The 20,038-nt window shown below is 44.2% G+C and overlaps 1 protein-coding gene across 1 annotated transcript in view; it reads left to right on the forward strand.

Moving 5' to 3' along the window:
• Positions 1 to 20,038, forward strand: part of ArgRS (arginine--tRNA ligase-like protein) — an 83,416-nt gene that overhangs the window by 44,804 nt on the left and 18,574 nt on the right. Inside the window, exons 8-10 of the mRNA XM_075688064.1 lie at positions 277 to 455; positions 7,818 to 7,927; positions 13,829 to 13,934. Coding sequence (XP_075544179.1) covers positions 277 to 455; positions 7,818 to 7,927; positions 13,829 to 13,934 — 395 coding nt within the window. The remainder of the gene's footprint in view (positions 1 to 276; positions 456 to 7,817; positions 7,928 to 13,828; positions 13,935 to 20,038) is intronic.

Here is a 20,038-nt window from a genome sequence, read left to right on the forward strand (position 1 = left end):
TTAAACTTCTGTTATTTGTTTTTACATCATCTCATGTTCCCGGCCAGACCCTCCTCGATGGTCAATCTGGTTTGAGCTCCAAGCAGACGCCATTGAAGGTTGCTGAAACCCCATCCCCATAACAATTGGTGGCAGCCTTAACAACACGTTATGAGTTCAAATTAAGGGTAAAACGTACACATGCAGGCTCGAGTTATTGCATGAATACATTATCGCACTGAACCTTCCTTCAAGTGAAGGAAGTGTTTTCCTTACTGTACTGTGTTTCTTGCGCAGGGTTTCTGGAGGAAGACGACGGCCGCAAGGTGATGTTTGCAGAAAACATGCCAGTTCCATTGACGATCGTAAAAAGTGATGGTGGCTACACATATGACACATCTGACATGGCTGCGCTCAGGCATCGGGTGCAGCAGGAGAAAGCTGACTGGATCATCTACGTTGTGGATGCTGGCCAAGTGAGTCCTTTGACAGGCAGCTATGGTGAATCATTTTAAAATAGTGCGTTTTGATTGGTAGTCATGTAGTTGAAGTCCAACATCTCACTCATCATGGAACAACAATGCATTTTTTTCAAAACCCAGTTAGGAAGCAAGTATGCCTCATTGCGTTATGCCGCATTGAAGTAATCTGTGAAACCTCAGAAGATGTTGATCGCAGATGTTACAGGAGAACTCACGAGCAGTGCTTCAGTGCTTTTCTACTCTTCCATTCACGATAAGCACTCCTTTGGTACTATCCACCTCAGGCATGAGTGTCAATGGCAGGAGTGTCAATGGGAATGTAAGAAGAAAAAGGGGTCGTTTTGACAAAAGAAGTGGACTATGAGAGCTTTTGCCTGACCTTCTGACATGCTCTGGGAGACATGATGAGAAGACAAGACAAACATAATTTTTGTAATGACTCTTGAGACCCAGCCACACAATCGAGTCCTTACGTGCTGGGGCAAATTGCACTTCAGTACCACGTAGGACATGCCAACTGCCTAGAGAGCAACAACTGTGCAGTAAAGTGGTCGTATATGAATTATGCCGAGCACAAGACAGAGGTCAACATCAAAGATTCATATCCCACTTAAAACAAAAATCAAAACAAAATAATGACAGTTCACCACCAAAAAACCGGTCTATCTAATGAACTTTGTGTCACATTTTTACTTTAGCTCCTTCCCTACCGTGGGGAAAATAGGTGTTTTTTGTAGGTTACGCCAGATTTCTTTTCTTAAGGAACTACTGCATTCAATATTTTTGGTAATACGTAAACAAAAAGCAGAAGAAATGCTTTTTTCACACATAAAAGTTTTATTAACGAGATATATATAATAAAAGAAAAGATAAATTGCCTGAATCAAGATTGTGGTATAAAATTGAACAAAGTTTCTAAACACACGCTTGTATGAGGGCAAGTCAAAAAGCAAAGGGACTTTTGCAATTTCTCACGTTAGGGTTTGGTAACACTGCTAGTATCCAGCGCTGAATTACTGCCATCTGCAACAGTTCTTAGTGTCGTCTGCAACACTTCTATGAAACGTGTAACTCTTATTCCTGCATTAGCCGGTAGAGTGTCGCAAATCATTAAACATGGCAGCTCCATTGTCGATCTGCACCAAGGAGGAAATGAAGGCAGTGATTCGCTTTTTGTTTACGGAAGGTGTTAAACCTGCAGAAATTATTCATGCAAGTGCAGTACGGTGACAGTTGTTTATCGTGAAGCAAGATCTACGAATGGATAGAGCATTCCAAACATGCAAGAACTTCTTTATGTGATAAGGAAAGATCGGGCAGGCCATTGACGTCAACGACTAAGGACAATTTGAATGTCGCTGACGGTATGGTGATGGAAAACAAACGAATCACAGTGAATGAAATCACCGATACTTCACATATCAGTCATGGTTCAGCATATTCCATCTTACATGACAGGCTAAATTTTCGGAAAGTGTGTGCAAGGTGGGTCCCGAAAGAATTGTCAGCGGAGCATAAGGCGCAAAGGTTGGACATCTCTTTTTAACATTTGGCCTGTTATCGTCACGAGGGAGATGAATTTTTACAGCAAATTGTTACTGCAGATGAAACTTGGGTACATCATCACAAACCGTAAAGTAAGGCTGCGAGCATGGTTTGGAAACACTCATCATCACCAGAAGTTAAGAAATTGAAACGTCGGCCGTCAGCTGGTAAAATGATGCTAGCACTGTTCTGGGACATGGAAGCTGTGGTAGCCGTTCATTTCACCCCAAGAGGCAAAACTGTGAAGAGTGAGAACTATTGTGATGTGTTGCTAACTAAACTGAAGCATGCAATGAAATCCAAACATCGTGGAAAACTGTGAAAAGGTGTCCTCCTGCAGCAAGGTAATGCTCGGCCACATTCTGCTAAATGAACGATTGAAACAATAAAGTAGTTGGGATTTGAATTGCTGGAACACCCGCCATACAGTCCAGACCTGGCTCCAAGTGATTTTCATATGTTTGGACCATTGAAGGAAGTGCTCAGGGAAAGAAGATTTGCGATCGATGCAGATGTCATTGATGCGGTGCAAAATTGGTTACAGGTGCAATCCAAAAACTTTTTTCTGACGGAAAAAAAAACACTTGTGAAACATTGGGCAAAGTGCGTTGAAGTGCAGGGAGGTCATGCAAAAAAAAAAAAAAAATGTATGTTTCAGTTTTCTATCATTAGAATAAATGTACCTTTTCTGAAATGTCCCTTTACTTTTTGACTTCCCTTCATTTCTACTAAGAAAAAAAAAATGTAACAAAACTGATGAGATATGCAAAAGGTATTGCCGTCTAATAGGCACTATCTCCGAAAAAACTGAATTTTTTATTGAACGGGTCTTCCACTACAAAAATTTAACTGCAAGCACTACGTTTAGCCGTGCCATGCAAAAAGCAGTTCCTCAATGTAAAACATAGCAGCTCTTGCTTTCTGCTCGGTTTTTCTGTCGTAGCATTTCTTGCAGTTTCTAGAAGTCTTCATCTTGCCAGGCTCTCAAGAACTCCAAACGACAATGAAGACGGCCGAAAGCAAAACTAACCGCTCTGCGGCCACCATTGTTCCAGGCTGGTTTGCATAGTTGTTGCTCTCAGAGTCAAAGTCGGACAAAGAGGCAGCATCGTCAGACTCACTGCTGCTAGATTCACCAATAAAATCAGCCACAGACTCTGTGGAATCACGCAATCTTTCAAAGCGCGTACTTCTTCCGGAGGCTCCCATTTTTCCTTTCTACTTTGACAATCGTGAGACTTTGGAGCGTGTTCGAAAATCAGCGCCAAGTGGGAAAAAAAGCAAATTGCATAGGAAACAAAAATATAGTTCCCCTTCTTCACCTCCGATGATGCGGTGCGTTCGTAAGCGGTGCAGAAGGTCTCAAAAGCGGCATTTCAAACCATCGATAACGGGCTAATGATGCCCAATGGGCATGGCAGGGAAAGGGTTAAACACTTCTGTGTACAAATTAGGGCTGAAAGTGGACTGAAACCAATATTTTCACATGTTTGCCATGCTTTCATGATTTACAGTGCAAGAAGACCGAGACGAGGAAGAAAGTATGGACGACACAAGTCCTGTCTTTCATCTGAATGTTTATGGAAAACATATGCCAATATTAAACATTCAGTCGAAAGACGCTGCTCGTGTCATCCATACTTTTTCCTTGTCTCATGTCTTGCGCTGTATCATGAATTTGTTCCAGCTCTCCCACTACTTCATTCTCTTGTCGTGTTTTGGCAGATCATACCTACAGTGTATTGGGGCAAGAAAATTTTTATTGTTAACCACAGCTGTAGGACAGCCAAGTGAAATCATTCTACAGTCAAACCCACCTATAACAATATTCAAGTGCCAAGAAAATCTCATTGTTATAACCGATAATTGTTATAACCGGGTTGCACACAAAAAGCAGAGGGACAAACATTCAAACATTTTATTTAGACAAAAAGAAGCACAGTTGAACCCACTTATAGCAATATCGCTTTTAACGATGCAGTCGAACCTCATTATGTTGCCCCTTCAACAAAGTTGAAGGGGCAGCCGAAATTACTTCGTTATATCCATTATTGCCGTTCATTGCAATATATGCCCAGTGGGTGCACATTTATAAACATGGAATAAGAAGACTGCGTTGCAGCCCATGGTATCACTACATGGCCACGCATGTGATGAAATTTGAATGAAAGAACAAAAGGATCTTCGGCGTGTGCAACACGCGACTTAGCACGTGATGCAACATCCTTTAGATAGCTGCCGTCTGTTCCCTTGCGATGGTCTTTCGCACCCGCTTTCCACTTAGCTCGTCATGGTCAAGCAGCACGTGGCACGCAACACAGCGCTTCACTGGTGTGATCGAGGAGGCAAGCGAACTTTGCCACGCCAGCTTGGCTTGGCCGGCTCGTGGGGTTCGAGATGCACCGATGGCAGTACGACCTCTAAGGCTATGCCCAGCTGATAGACCACACAGCGCATCACAGGGAGAGGGAGAAAAGAATAGGGCTATTTTCTTTTACCTACACTTCGTGCAAGCTCGTGTAGATGAGTGTAGTGCCGGGCAGAGACTGTGACATCGCGTTCTACACTTAGCTCGCTGGGCTGTAGCCAATCAGACCAGACGACGCGTCGTCTTCTGCATCAGCAGATGGAAAGCGCTCAACTCCGCGCTTTGCCTGACTTCGCACTTACTGGCTGCGTATATGCCGATGCCTGAAACTAAATGCCAATGTAAGAGTTTTCATTCATCAACAAATTTAGACAAACTACAGCGAAATACATAGCAAATGTGTTCAAAGCCTCATTTTTCCGGAGCACAATTTGCACATGGAATAACCTACCTGCCTATGTGGTTGAGTGTTCGGCGGTGTCTTCCTTCTTAAGTGCATTCCGCAATAGCTAACGATACTTCACATTGTCGTGGCATATTGTTTGTACTTCGCTTTGTATGGGTTATGTGGATACTTCTAATGCCGTACTTGCTCGACCAAATGTACATTGTATTCATATATACTGTATTGAGCAAAACGTGAACAAAGTGAATGCAGGAGCCAACGTTTCGACAAGTGGACTTGTCTTCTTCAAGGCGACATATGCTTTCCTCGCCACAGTATATATAGGTGGGGTTCTTCTAAAGGGGAGTGGGTGTGAGGCAGGAGGACGCGGAAACGAGGGAAAATGTGTTAGCGTGTCGAATTTAGAGTAAAGGAACGCTGTGTACAAGGTCAAAGTCAGGGCACCCCCCCTCCCCCCCCCACCCCGGTCTGTCAACACACGCGCGTTAGCCGGCGTGTCAAGGGCGTCTGACACGCCGGCTGAAAAAAAAAAGGGGGGGATGAAAAAGAAAAAAGAAAAAGGGGGGGAGATACGCCAAGAAATCCAACTAAGTGTTGTTACCTATAGCTTGAAGTTTAGCATAGCGAATAGATTCTAAAGCTACCTTTGAAATGTTTATGCCTATTGGTTGCAATGTCTTGAACTTATGGATAAGGTATGATTCTCTGTATTTTCTTTCTCATTCAGAACGGAAATTTGACTGTAAGATGTAGAGTTTAAGTTCATCAAAGTTATGACCTGGTTGGTTGAAATGCTTGGCGACGGCTTTGGGAAGCTTTTTAGCTGTGTCCGCGCGATGTCCGTTTAATCTGACGTTCATTGATTGTTCTGTTTCACCGATATATTGTTTCTTACAGAAGGAACATTCAAGCATATAAATCACATGCGAACTTGTGCAAGTGAAGCTAGATTTGACTTGAAGTCAAAGAAAATACAGAGAATCATACCTTATCTATAAGTTCAAGACATTGCAACCAATAAGCATAAACGTTTCAAAGGGAGCTTTAGAATCTATTTGCTATGCTAAACTTCAAGCTATAGGCAACAACACTTAGTTGGTTTTCTTGGCGTATCTCCCCCCCCCTGTTCTTTTTTCTTTTCCATTCCTCCCCCCCCACTTTTTTTTTCAGCTGGCGTGTCAGACGCCCTTGACACGTCGGCTAACGCGCGTGTGTTGACAGACCGGGTGGTGGGGGTGCCCTGACTTTGACCTTGTACACAGCGTTCCTTTACTTTCAATTCGACATGCTAACACATTTTCCCTCGTCTCCGCGTCCTCCCGCCTCACACCCTCTCCCCTTTATTAGAACCCCACCTATATAACTGTGGCGAGGAAAGCATATGTCGCCTTGAAGAAGACAAGTCCACTTGTCGAAACGTTGGCTCCTGCATTCACCTTGTTCACGTATTGCTCATCGTCTTGAATTTCCATCTCCCGCATTCCCCGTCTTTTCTCTATATACTGTATTGTTATGTACCCCACTCCTGCCTAAAGCCTGACATCCAGGCTGGCAGTATGTAATAAATAAAATAATAAATGTGCAGCGCATGAAGACAGCTTCTCAATGCGTATAATACAATGCATAGTCTGAAACAGCCTGCACCATCTGAGAGTATGATAATTTTATCTTCTTGGAAGATTCGCTCACCTTCCTCTGTGACACATAGTCGTGCCAGCACTTTGCTACCGTCCTTGCAGTGAATATTCACTATCATCGCTATATTAGTGCCAGTAGTCACAGGCAAAATGGCGCCATGCCTTTGCAACGCCAGTCTGGTCGTTTGTCGTCTGCTGCCTACAGTCAACAAAACCACAGTGTAGAAAGTGTAGTTTTCATGCTAAACTACAGCTATAAAAAAATCGCTTCGTGTAGGTGGGTGGAGCTACACTTTTGTACACCAAGTAAAAAAAAATGCCGACTTCCTACGCTAGCTACACTTGTGTAGCCTGTGTAGATAAAAAGATTACCCTAATGCACGACCTGAGCGTGACCCCCAGGTTGCACCCGGAGGTCTCTGAGGCCAAGTCCAGCATGCGTGGCGCTCCGTAGAGAAAGAGAGAAGTGAATGCACTTTTCCGCACTGCTGCACAATACCGGGCAGCATGGTGCATCTTGCACGTAACCCTCGAGATTGCGATGGGGAGATCTCGGAAGCCATACCCCACTGCACCTGCCTGCGCGGCGTCCAGAAGCGCATGCACTAATCTTTCGCACTGCCAGGCATAGCTGCGCAGCTTGGCGCGGTTCACGCAGCAAGGCATGTGCAAGGGAGAGAGGTCAGTGGAAAAGTGTGATAGTGAAGAGAGGCTTATGCGCAGATGTGCTGCTTTCCGCGGCGGTGAAAAAGACGTAGTGTTGCTCGACGACATATTCGACGTGGGGAAGAGGTAGTTCTAAACTGCCGCGGCAAACAAGACGAGCGATCGGGGATGAATCTAGATCGTTTCAGATTGGCAGGACGACAACTTCACTTTGTTAAAACGTGGCTTTAAATACACGGATTCTGTGAGGATTTCAAGGGGAATTTTATTAGTTTCGTTATTTTCATTATTTCGTTATATCCCATTTCATTATAATGAGGTTCGAGTGTACTCGAATGTAACAATGAGCAGCTACCCTACCCTGAACTTTTGTGTGTTCTGTGGTAAAATAAAGCACTTACTACAATGTTCCCATGCTCCATTATTGGCTTTAACAATTAAATCTGGCTACACAGTGTCTGCACGAATAAAAAGGTGAATAAGAATATGATTATAAGGTCCATAATGAATCATACAAACACCTTTCAACCCATAATCACTTGCAAGTGTGAGCCAGCTATAAAATATGCACTGGCATCAGAACTTGGCATCCTAATGTGAGTCACTCTGTAGCATGTACTTGAATATGTGTATACATAAGGCAAAAGGCACATCCCAGTTTTTGTCTCATCAATCTTTTAATTTCTGTTGCTGTTGCATGCCTCACTCAAGAGCTCACCACTGTATTCTTTCAGGCACAGCACTTCAACACTGTGTTTGCCTGTGGACAAAGGGCCGGTTATGTAGACACTTCTAAGGTGCGACTGGACCATTGCTGCTTTGGTGTTGTACTGGGCGAGGACAAGTGAGTTGACTGCTAGAGCTGTGCGCTTGGCTTACAGAAAATGACGTTTTTGAAAATGTTGCATTCGCATGCATGCAGAGCCCACAGGCTCTGCACGCATGTGGTGCACACATGTGTGCACTGAGGGTGCACACTCAGTTTCTCGTTTTTGTGCCAGGAAATCCTCTCTGGGGTTCACAGCTATCACTGCCAATCCTATTGTGATAAGCATCTTTGCCTATCTGTTTCATAACGCACAGTGCTGTCGGAAGTGTAGCGTATGCTTATAATAGGCGATAATTGAAATGCACTGCCGCTCCCTTGCTGCAGACTGCGGTCGTACATATATGTTTTCTGGCCGTTAGATCCCATGTGAAGATGAAAAGGCACGAGGCGCATGCAATCGAGAACATTATATAGCCGCCCATCTCACATGAAAATGACAGCGTGCACAGTTCCTTATTCCGATACCAATAAATCTCCACCCAGGCCATCACACGCCGCATTCACAGCTATCACTGTGTGGTGCATAGTGCCATTGGTAGCATGCTTTTAGTAGGTGATAATCCAAACGCGCTATTGACCAGGATGAGGGCCAACTTCACCAGATTTAGAGAAATTCTAGATTAAAGATAGTCATCGCCGATATACTATGCCTGCTAAGGGGCTCGGCAGGGCGAATGAACACATGCTCCTGGGACTTTTCACTAACACTGTGTTATGTCCAGCTATATGAAACACTTTGACCCTATGGTCACCGGAAGGTGCCAGCATTGTGGCGAGGTAGCAGACACCTACCACATGGTATGGGCTTGCCAGCGAAATTCAGCCTTAACCCCCAACCCCAACCCTGCATGAGAGGACTGGGACGCAGCCCTGCTATGCTCAGACCTTCAGGCCCAAAGGGCCTTCGTCCAGAGAGCTAGGACGGTGGCTTTGACCAATGGGGTCCCGGACTAGGGACACCAACCAGTATGTGGGTTCCCCCTATGGGGTCCACACCTCCTTTTATTATGCAATAAAGGCTTTTCACCACCACCACCACCATCGCTGTTCCCTGCTGCAGGCGGCACGATGTGGCCGTCACGTTTCGCTTTGGCAGTATCCGGCGCTGCCCTCTTAAAATGCCACGCAATAGGAAAACAACAAAATGCGTCTCGAGCTACCGGAGCACCAGCAGCTTGACGCATGTTGGCGTCTCATGCCGCAACGATCTGCACGACGCTTCGCATTACGTAGATGTCAACAATGGTCGAGTCTGTCAGATTTTTTAGTTATTTCAGATCATACATTTTCCCGGTTAGTACGTTTTTTCTTGCGTTTTTTCCCAACATGTACGAACGAGATTCTGCTGTACATGCCTCTCAAAGCTCACACTTGGCATTCTTTCCTACTTCTGTTTAAAATTTTTATTCCCTGAAACTATCTTACTAGAGTTGTGGAGTGGCAACTCTGGAGTTGGAATGATTCTGTGGATTGATTCCAGTATAATTTCACATTTGTAAACAACTGGAATGGAATGTGAATGGAATGGTGGCGCCAGTCCAGCAGATGGACTGGGAATGGAAAGGGAGCCAGAGATTCTGGAATGGAGTTAGAATGGATTGGGCACATAGCCAGGAGCGCTAAATGTTGATTTTAAGCAACACTACAAAACCGGTAAATAAACTAATTGGAGTAATCTCTTTGTCAAATAATTATGTTTCTCAATGTTTACTCAAAACAGCTTTTTCAGTATCTACCTACAGGCGACTACCTCTGCTGCAGTAACCATAAATAACCCAATTTTTCTACACATTCTACACTTCTGATGATCTGGAGCTTTCATCATGACAATGTCGGAGTGTATTTAAGGACAGCGACTTATAGGTAGAGTTAAGTTATGGAGCTAAGTTGCCAAGAATTATTAAGTTTAGCAAGAGCATGCTTGACCTATGACTAAGAGATGCAAGCAAAGAACAGCCATGCCACAAACTGTTGCACTCAACACGAGTCCATGAATAATTGGAAAGTGCAACATGTTTACTCACAAACTGTCGAGTATCCAGATGTCGCAATAGCAGGCGGTCATAAAGGTGTGCTGTAAAAAATGGTGCTCATTAATATGTAGTAAATCTGAAAAAAAAAAATAAGGCAGCAGACTTCAGGGATCCCTTGGGCTTGAAACCCATTGGTTGCAACAGCAGCATTCTCCAACCGTGAAGACCGCAATCTTAATCTTGCTTGCCTGCTTTTTCCTTGTGTAATTGGGCTTACACACTATGGCTTGCGAGCTGTAGAGCCGTAGGCTCCGCTGCTCAGCTTTGTATATGACAATCGCACGTAAGGAAGAGAGTTGGCAGGTTTGATTCTTGATGGTTTTCTGAAGACAAATTATGCGCCAGCTTGTTTGTCCCACGTTAGGCCTTCCACAGGAAAGCGGCGTTGACAAAGTGATTGTAATCTTTTACTACAAGCAAGTTGTTTTTGTTCTCCTCATCTGCCTTTGTTCATCTTACCTTTTATGTTTTGTAGCGCTATCTCAACAGCAACGATAACAGTGTAGAAAAACAGAACAAAGCCATAAAATTTCATAACGTTGATTGCCTATTCTGTGTGGGCACATATGTTTTTTGTGAGCAATAAATGATATAGGGCATAGGTTTTCAGCTGCACTTCTCACTATTTTCAGGTGCGCTTAGCCCAGTGGCAATAAATTCTCTGCTTGAAGGCAGAATAAACCTAACACACATGATCAGGGAATTTATAAAATTAATATTTAGGAGCTTGTGGTACTAGTTTTAAGAATGAATTCTTCCCCTGCCTGTTATAAACGTCTAAAACATAATTTATCATGATCTGGTATGTTCTCATAATAGCTATAACTTCAGTTTTAAAAAGTGAACCATGAACTTGCATGCAGTCTTTTTTTTTCTCTGTCTCTCTCTCTGTCTCTCTTTCTGTGTGTATGTGTGGGGATCTCGTGCAGATTACATTCACACTTAGAAGTGCAGAATTGCTAAAAGATGGAAAAATAAATAAATAAAAGAAGGCAGACGTGTGCAATTTCGCCAAATCACAACGCAGTGAAGATAGTCTGAAATACACAAGCTGCTGCACTCAGTGTCCACTTTGTTATAGCCTCAGATAATTTTTTTGGCAAAGGGCTGCATCCAGGTCCTGGATGCTTACATTGTTTGTAGAAACAGAATGGAGCAGCATCCAGGAACTGGATGCAGCTCCATTCTGTTTCCTATTCTCCAATGCTGCCAGTGTAAGAGTTACGGCTTGACATTGTAACAAGCCATAACTTTTACACTGGCAGCATTGAATGTGTGACTGCTTGCAACTAACAACTGTAAAATAACTAGGCTTGTGTGAATATAAATCTCTGGGTTTTAAACGAATAGCGATAAGTATGTAACAGTTTCAAAGTGAATGTAGTTTGAATGGTGGGATTTACATAAAACCTTGACACAAGTGCCACATGTTGGCAAACTCAAAAAAGAAAAATGTTGACTTACTTCCAAAGAATGCAGCAATTTCATCCCTAGAATCAGTGTACTTTCAAAGTACTGTTATTCAAATATTTTCATGTAAATATGCAAGTTCAACACTCTTTTAACAACCCAACAGCACAGAAAACATTACAGGCTTTTGCTTAATGTCTACTACTTGAAGCTTCACGATAGTTGAAGCCGCAGGAGCATTTCACGTTTGCTTGTTGCAATGTAGGTGCTAACGCGAAGTGTGACCTTGACTGCATGACGCTCGCAGTTCAGGCTGTGCTGAGAAAACTGCCAGGCTTACAAAGCAACACAGAGAAAGTACAGTGGAATGCAAAGAGCCTACAATGGAGATTGGGGAGATAGGGCTCTTGTGTGTGCAAAGCCGCTTAGGCTTAAGTACGCTATTTCTAAAGCTTCCGATTAGGGCCTTTCTCGAGATTTCGTTTGAGTTGGCACAGGATGCGTTGAAGTAATGGTCGACACCATTCCTGGCACTGTGTGTTGATAGCCAGCTTGGCACAGCAGCAGAGACACTGTCGGCTGTATACGCTAATGCCTCCAGTGCCGAGTCGCGCGGAATCCTGCGGAGGTGTTAGTATCTTCAAAAATGATCGCCCGAGAATACTGCTACAGCTTGCTGTGCTTTCTGCCTATCTGTGAGATATTAACAGTGACAGTGGAACCTCATTCTATTTTTCCAGCATATGTGGTCTAAAGTGCCAGTCCCGTTCTAGTTTCGATCGAGTAATGTGCATTAGCTTCTCGTGTGTTATGTCTCCCATTCCAGGATGTTCGTAAACTTCGACGAAGCACTGCGAATGCTGTGGCATCCAATGTTGACCGCTGCATGTCTGCACTGAAGACATGCCAAGCAAATGCAAGATACCAACAAAGTCGATGTATCTGCCAAAGAAGTGCAGGAAGAGAGAACATTTAGTCTGAGAAAAGCAGGGCCAGAGATGCTTGGTCTCTCTGGCCTGCTACTCTACATAACGGAAAAAGAGAAGGAAAAAGAGAATGCAGATGACAGTGTACAGTGAACTATGTAGGCGTGCAATATGCATACATGTTCTGCATACAGCGAGTAGCATGGCCTTCACGACAGAGGTGCCTGTCGTGCAGGCCTACAGGTGAAGCCATGCACTGTTAAAAAAGGCAAGAGTGTTTTTGTTGTAGCAGTGCGCTTTGAGCAAAATTAATCTGGAGTCCCCCACTATGATGTGCCTCATAATCAAATCGTGGTTTTGGCATGTAAAACCTGAGAATTCAATTCAGTGCACTTTGAGTGTTGTTCTGTGGACCCAGAATGTTCCACTCCAAAAGAGGTCTGTCGTTTAAACAGGCAATGGGGTATGAAGTGGTGGATGTTTTTTGCTGTAATCACAGCAATTGCAGAAGGCCTCTGGAGTATCACATCCCTGACTGGTGGTTTTAAGGATGCTGTGGCACGAATGGGCACTAATTTCAGCTATCATAAATATGTGCACTGCAATGATGGCATTAGTACATTAAAAGCACTGATTGTCTGAAGTATTGTTGCCAATTTCAACATGGCCCGCAACATTGTAAGCAAGGAAGAGGTACATGAAAGTATAAGTGGTCATCTCACACGTCTGTTTGTAGACACTGCCGTGACCTTTGATGCTGTGCCTGTTACACGGCTGCATGGCGACTTAAAGAGGGCTGAGAGTGCTCAAAAGAATGCTGTTATTATAATTGAACATTCGACTCAAGTGCCAGATTAAAATTGAAAGCTTCGTTTCGTGTGATTGACGGCTATGACCGCACCAGAGGAGTGTTCAACTTTCATTATAACCATCAGGTAGCCAGCATTATTAAGGGGGTTTTAAAAAGCTTGTTAACTTTTCATTTATCTTCAAATGAAGCTTTATGTGGAAGTAATTTTTTGTCTTATCTGTAGTGCTGCTGCCTGCATTATCAGAAGTTATAATTTGCCAGACCATGTATTTTCTTTTCTGTGATCCTCTAAAAACACATCAGTAATATTCTACTGTATTTAGCTGTCTCTTAGTCTGAGTAGCCTTGATGAGCCTTTTGATCTCGTTGCTCAATGTGCTGGTTATTCAATAGCGTCATTTCCTTGTAACCGTTGGATTGAGAATCATTTTGAATCATTGAGAATCATTGCTCAAAACATATTGAGCTATGATCCCCATTGGAGCCATTTATAAAATATGGTAATCTTGGTATATAATCAGCATGTGACACACAGGGTAATGGCTGACCATTTTTCCTTTAATTTTTGCATTCTTCAGAAAGACTGCCGATAGCAGTGCTACCAGCAGCAGTGTAGATCTATGAGCAATACTACTTTTAAAGTGAGACTTGCCTTTAAAGTTAAATATTTGCTTCATAGGAGGACACGCCTTGTGTTTTAATGTGGACCGCTATTTAACATTGTGGTTGTGTGCAGGAAGAAGTTCAAGACACGCTCTGGTGACACAGTCAAACTGGCAGACCTTCTTGATGAGGGATTGCAACGTTCAATGCAAAAGCTGCTTGAAAAAGAGAGAGAAAAGGTAAGCAAGCTTTCTGTCTAAGGATTCTGCATGGGTGTTGTTGAGATGAATGGCAACATGGGGATCGCATTATTAAAAACAGGGAGTTCTCATTTCATTTTTCTTCCTGTGGTTTGCTTTTTAATGCCCAATTTGACATGACAAAAAACAAGTTGAGCCACGTTAAAGGGCCCCTTATTAGGAAAAACAAATCAATCCGAATTGGTGAATTGCACTTTTGCAGCACTTCGCAAGCCAAAAAGGCACAAAAACAAAATATGAGACTTGTATGTTCCCACACTATCTCCCCATGACATCACAGATTTTGATATCTGCTCAGGAGTACAGGCCCCTGAACCATCTCTGACATTTTTTTATCCATTTTAAGCAAACGCGCTGTGGGGACACCACAGGTAAAAACAACAACAATCCTATGCTTGCCTTTCAAGTGCCCCCTTCATGCGTATTGATGTCAACAGGGTGCTCCAGGTGATGTCACCAGGGTAAACGCTGTCGATTAGTCGATCTCTGAGAACCTACGACTTCTGGTTCGCCCATGCAGTTGATGTAGCCGCACGTCTGCTCTTCTTCATGTCGCTTGCTTGTCGTGTGCACATAAGTTGCGTGTTCTGGTTTATTATTTGCAGCGACAAATCGCTTGCGTTTCAAGTACACATTTACAAAAGTCAAAATACAACAGAATAAACAAAATCCAAGTCTTCCTCTGCACCGACGCGATGCTTCAGCTTTTGTCTTTCTTGGAGGCGCTAGTGACCGATAATCTGCAAATGCCAATTGCACGTCTCTCCGAAACATGGTGATATGGTATCATGCTGCAGGCCTGGCGGAGCGGCGGCAGGCAGCAGGGCTTCCTTCCTTCGTTCGCTTGCTCTTTCTCTTTGTGTGTTGGTTCTTGGATCTCTAACAGCATATTGTAAACAAAATGGGCAGTGGTCGCATATCATTCATAACGCAGGGTCCATCACGGAACAGCTTTGCAGGAGCAACAGTGGGTAGCCAAAAGCCGTGGAGTTGTAACTGGAAGGGGACAGTGTCTTGAATCAAGAAGAAAGCACGAATTTGACATCAGTAGTGACATACTATAGTAGGATATAACTTTAAAAAACAGCAGTTGGCAACTAAGGCACACAGACTGCACGGGGTTGTTACTCCACCAGCCAACCACAGAAGCAAACAAAATCGTCGTCATGCGACCATTTCAAAATGGCGTCGTACTTGATACCTCTGGAGCGTCTGCTGTTCTTGAAGAGCCTTTCCATCGGCTGAAGCGATGAGGCGTGCAACAGACCTGCAAAGTGTATGGAGTCTGAGCATTTCACTCTTCAAAAGTCCTCAGTACAGTTAATTTCACTGCTGACCCCGTTTAACTCATGAAACTTCACTGCCAACTGAAGTGAAACTTGACAATAAATAGTTGCAGCGTAGCAAGCGTTGTATTTCAATTCAATAAAGAATTAGGCTTTTATTGTTACACTAAACAGACGAATGAAAACATACAAAATTATGCACTTATAATTTTATTTTTGTGGTTACCGCCTTATTTAGGTAACAGGGAAAATTTGAATTACAAACTATTTGCAGCCTCGCGGAGGAACAGTGGCTGGCAGTTATGAGGGCATGGGCAGGGCTTTACTGCAGACTTGAGTTGTATCCGACTATAGTGTCCATGTACCATTTATTTATTTATTTATTTACTTACTTACTTACTTATTTATCTATGTCCAATACCTTCAAGGCCCAAAGGCATTGCAGAAGGGTGCATGGAACAATACAGACAGTGAACAGAAACAAAAGAAGCAAACTCGTGAGCCATTCCACTCAATGAAGGTGGATGACCAGTGAAGCTGTGCAGCACACAACAAAGAGGTGACACAGAATTTTGGACAGTATGAACACGTACAGTCGAACCCACTTATAACAATATTCAAGTGCCCCAAAAATTACATTGTTATAACCGATAATTGTTATAACCGGGTTGCATGAAAAAATCAAAATAGGGGCATGGCAGAGCTGATGTGAGAAAACTATAATGGCGGGGAGGCCAGTGCCCCTCCCCACCACCTTCCTCCATCCGGCTGCCGATTGTGTTCACTCGTTTAACTGCTTCCTGGGCACTCCGATCACATGTAACAACCCTTAGCTGTCGGCATTAAAGAATGGCACTGCTGCAAAAAGGGGTCACGGATGGCAAGCAATATGTGAGCACCGCCAAGGCATTATTTGGTGGCCCCAAAAAGGGCCTTTTAAAAATTGCGAGAAGGCTGCCACGGCAGCCATGTCAGCTTGAGAAATTCAGAACAAACACTGAGGTGAGATCGCCACAAGCATCTTGCCTCATACCTCTCACTGGCTTGCCTGAGTCCTTCAGCCTTGCATACTTTACGCGAAGCTTGTCGACTTCCTTCTCCAAGGCATCCAGGTACTCCGCGTAGTGCAGTGGAACGTTGCTCGTGAAAATGAAGCCCCGCTATCTAATGCAAGCATGTTCGTGACGATTGCCTCATTGGCTAGAAGCACTTAGTTTCCAAATCTATAGCCCTGTGCTTTCTTTTCACTGGCAACGTCATGCATTGCTGATGATCAGCGGGCACATCAGCCATCTTCCGTTGCGGCAGCGAGTCAAACGAACTGTTGGTCAAATGAGGCTGAGAAACCGCGTGGCCGGGAACGGTTTCGACGCAGCTAACAAAGACGAACGGGAGTGATTAAGTTGCTTGCAGATTTAGGCTGAATGAGAAGCCAGCCAGCAACATGCAAGCAATCTGCAAGTAGTGCAGTTGACTCGGTCAATTCATGTTTTGGAGGGTGGGGCGTCTTAGAGCTATGGGCGCAGCCCATTCATGCTCGGAGGGGTGGAAGGGCGATGGTAGAGAGGCGCGCGGAGATAGCTGGAAAATGAGTGAGTGGCGGCTGTTGAAGCAGTGGTCCATCATGCAGTGGCTTGAATTTCTCATTTTCTTTTTTTCTTTTCAAGGGTTTCGCATTTCACTACCTTTCGGCTCGGACACCCAGCAGCCAGACTTCATCGTTATAACCGATAATGCGGCATTGGGGCATTGTAGTAAGCAGGCTATTTCACCATGGAAAACATACAGAAGTTGATGGTGCAGCAGCTTCTCATTATTATAACTGATACATTGTTCAAACCGGTATCGTTATAAGTGGGTGTGATGGTATTTATTAACGCAAGAGCATTAAGGAGCCCGTGTTGCAAAAAATCTGGTAACGGCGTTCCGTGTCTGCGTCGTTTCAGCAAAAAAAAGATTTTCAAACCACGCATATCCAGGCCTTCCTTGTGACGCAAAGCATTGACTGAACTAATTGAATTTGTAAAGCTAAAATGTGTAGAAAAATAGTGAACTACGACTTACACACAACCTACAGACATGATAGCTCTCGTATTGTAATTTGAATATACGAGAAAACATAATTCTGTTATGCGAAAACTCAAACAAACGCCTTTTCCAGCATTTCTACAATGCATAGACTGGAGAAGGCATCTGCCGTTTGCGCATGCCGGCGTGTAAATATCTCTGAGTTCATGAAGTGGCGTCCCCACTTTCTTGAAACACTTCCAGATGGCGCTCGCCTCCGCCGCATCGCGGCCCATGCAAGAGGCTGCATTTCTATGAGAAAGCCCGCCTTTGTGCATAGCGTTCACTGCGAGCATTTCCTGGTAAACATTACTGCTACATATGCTGCAGTTGCCGGAAAGCATGAGAAGCAGCCAGGGATCTTTGAATACTGTCGCGCTACACTCTTAAAGGTGAAGCTGAAGCATCCTCCAAATTTTTTCTGTACATTTGCATTCATTCGTGTTATACATTCATTATACAGTTTACGCTCATTACAATGTAGCCGCGTACAACAGACTTTCGGATATAGCTAACCATATTTCAACCTTAGTTTACTCTATTTTATTAATGCGACGAAGTTTGCTTTTAATGGACCGCGCTACAACAGTCTATTGGCTAAAGCAGACGAAAATAGCGGCATTTTTTGTCAAAATTGGTCATATAACATGGACTTTTACCGTGCCGACACAGGCTTGGGAGGGTAAGCCGACGATCGTGGCTCAATATCGTGCACGTGAGAGAGGAAGGCGGGGCGCCAGCCCGCTGTCTTCTTTTGTACGCGAGGCGCAAGGGGGGGGGGGGGGCGGTGTAGAGGCAAAGGGGATTCTACTCCGGTGGCTGCTGCTTGCGGCATGGCTGCCGTATCTTGAAAGCAATCTGCGATGTAGACAAAGTGCATGTGCCTAGTGCTGGTACCTTCTTATGCACTGTGATTTCGACATTGCCACAAAAAGTACTTCAATGCATTCAGAAAAAGTGGAATTATTTGCAATCAAACACGGCCCTCGCTGTGCTCCCGTTCCTTCTTCAATGCCTTGCACTGCGAAGGCAATGGCGTAGTGGGGCATGCCCACAGTGCTCCGCCTTCTACGTGTCACCGGAGTGTGGAGTTCAAATTTCATTTTGGATATTAACTTAAACGCCACAACTTCTGCCTTTGGTGCCTACGATGCGCTAAACATAAGCCAAATGCGGTTATCCTCAGAGAGCCCCAGTGCGCTTAGCCAGTGTACTCATGGTGGCACCTCGCGGCGTTTACATGGGGATGCCATGTGGCCGACTGCAGCTTGATGTCAGCTATCGGCCAATAGTAGCCGTCTGAGGGAATGACGAAATAAAGCATCCAATGATGAAATAAAGCATCCAGGAGAGAGTGAGGACAGGGTCTTCTGTTGAAAAGAGATCGTTTGAGAGAAAGGTGACTTTGCAATCCACTTGCAAGCCCCACGCACTGCGTACAACAGCAAAACTTGTCTGAGCAGCATATTGTTGCGTAAGAGGGACGGTGAATAATACAGCAGCAAATCTGTGAATTATGGAACTAACTTTTATTGGGTGAACTTGTGCCCACAAAAGTAAGTTGCACTCAAAGCACAGTGATAGTGATGAACATGGTTGGCAATCATCGAAAATTTGATCAGCGGGTCAAGCGCAACAGCTTTTATACATGAGTCATCAATGGTCCCAGAGAAATCGCTGGTGCCCGCGTGTTTTCCAGAAGGTACTACACAATTCGCAACACGCGTACATGCGATCAGATTAGGCAATGTTCGCTGACAACAGACAGCGGATAGACCCATCGCTAATATTCGAGAAACTTCTGATACGTGTCAGAATGCTACCTGTGGGCTATGTTATTTCACCAAGCCTGAGGGGTGGTTCGGGCCCCTTTAATACATTACGCGATAGGAAAACGACAAAGTGTGTATCGGCTCATTTGGCCTTCACACACATTGGCATCTCATGCTGCAATGCGATTCTCACCACATGGGCACGTAAAAACTTCCCACCTAAATGCTCCGCCCGAAGAAGCTGCTGACCCAGACTGAATTCGAGGAGTGCAAATGTAAGCTTGCCGAGGCAGCAGAATGGTTGGGGCGCTTGAGCATGCATCTGTGCATCTGTGTTTGCAACGATTCACAGAAGGCTTTGCATTACATCGATGTAAACTACAATTTAGTCTGCCAAAATTTTTTAGTGACTTTGGGTCGTATGTTTTCCTGATTAGTATGTTTTTCTCAGAACGTATGAACGAGGTTCTGCTATATTTCAGAGCTGTTGCAAGTTGGTGACACACATCATGCACTGACTAAAACAATTGAAAAAATATGAATGGAATTACCTCATCCCAAGTTGCAAATCATAGTAAATCGCCCCTGTTAGGCAGATACCGTCACTCAGCGGGAACTGCACTTCCCAGGCACATGTTTTCCCTGGATGAGCAAGTAACAGGAGCTTGCTGTGGCCATCAGCATAAGAGGAAAGCGGTAATCAAGCATTGGCGGGAGGATCAAGCGAGGCATCAGATCGCCCTGAGCAAAGACCTAGAGAAGATATGCTGTGTTTTAAAATAAACTCAGTTTTGAAACAGTCCTCTCACCCTAACATGGCGAAAAGGACATCTTAAACAAACCTGTGCAGACAGGCCACCAAATCACAGAAACATCCAGTGATTCCGTAATGAAAGTCAACGTACGAGCAATGAAAACGCAGTCATCAGTCAATTGAGGATTACCGACTGAATAAGGC

The sequence above is a fragment of the Dermacentor variabilis genome, chromosome 4, assembly GCF_050947875.1.
Source record: "Dermacentor variabilis isolate Ectoservices chromosome 4, ASM5094787v1, whole genome shotgun sequence".
In the NCBI taxonomy this organism is placed as follows: Eukaryota; Metazoa; Arthropoda; class Arachnida; order Ixodida; family Ixodidae; genus Dermacentor; species Dermacentor variabilis.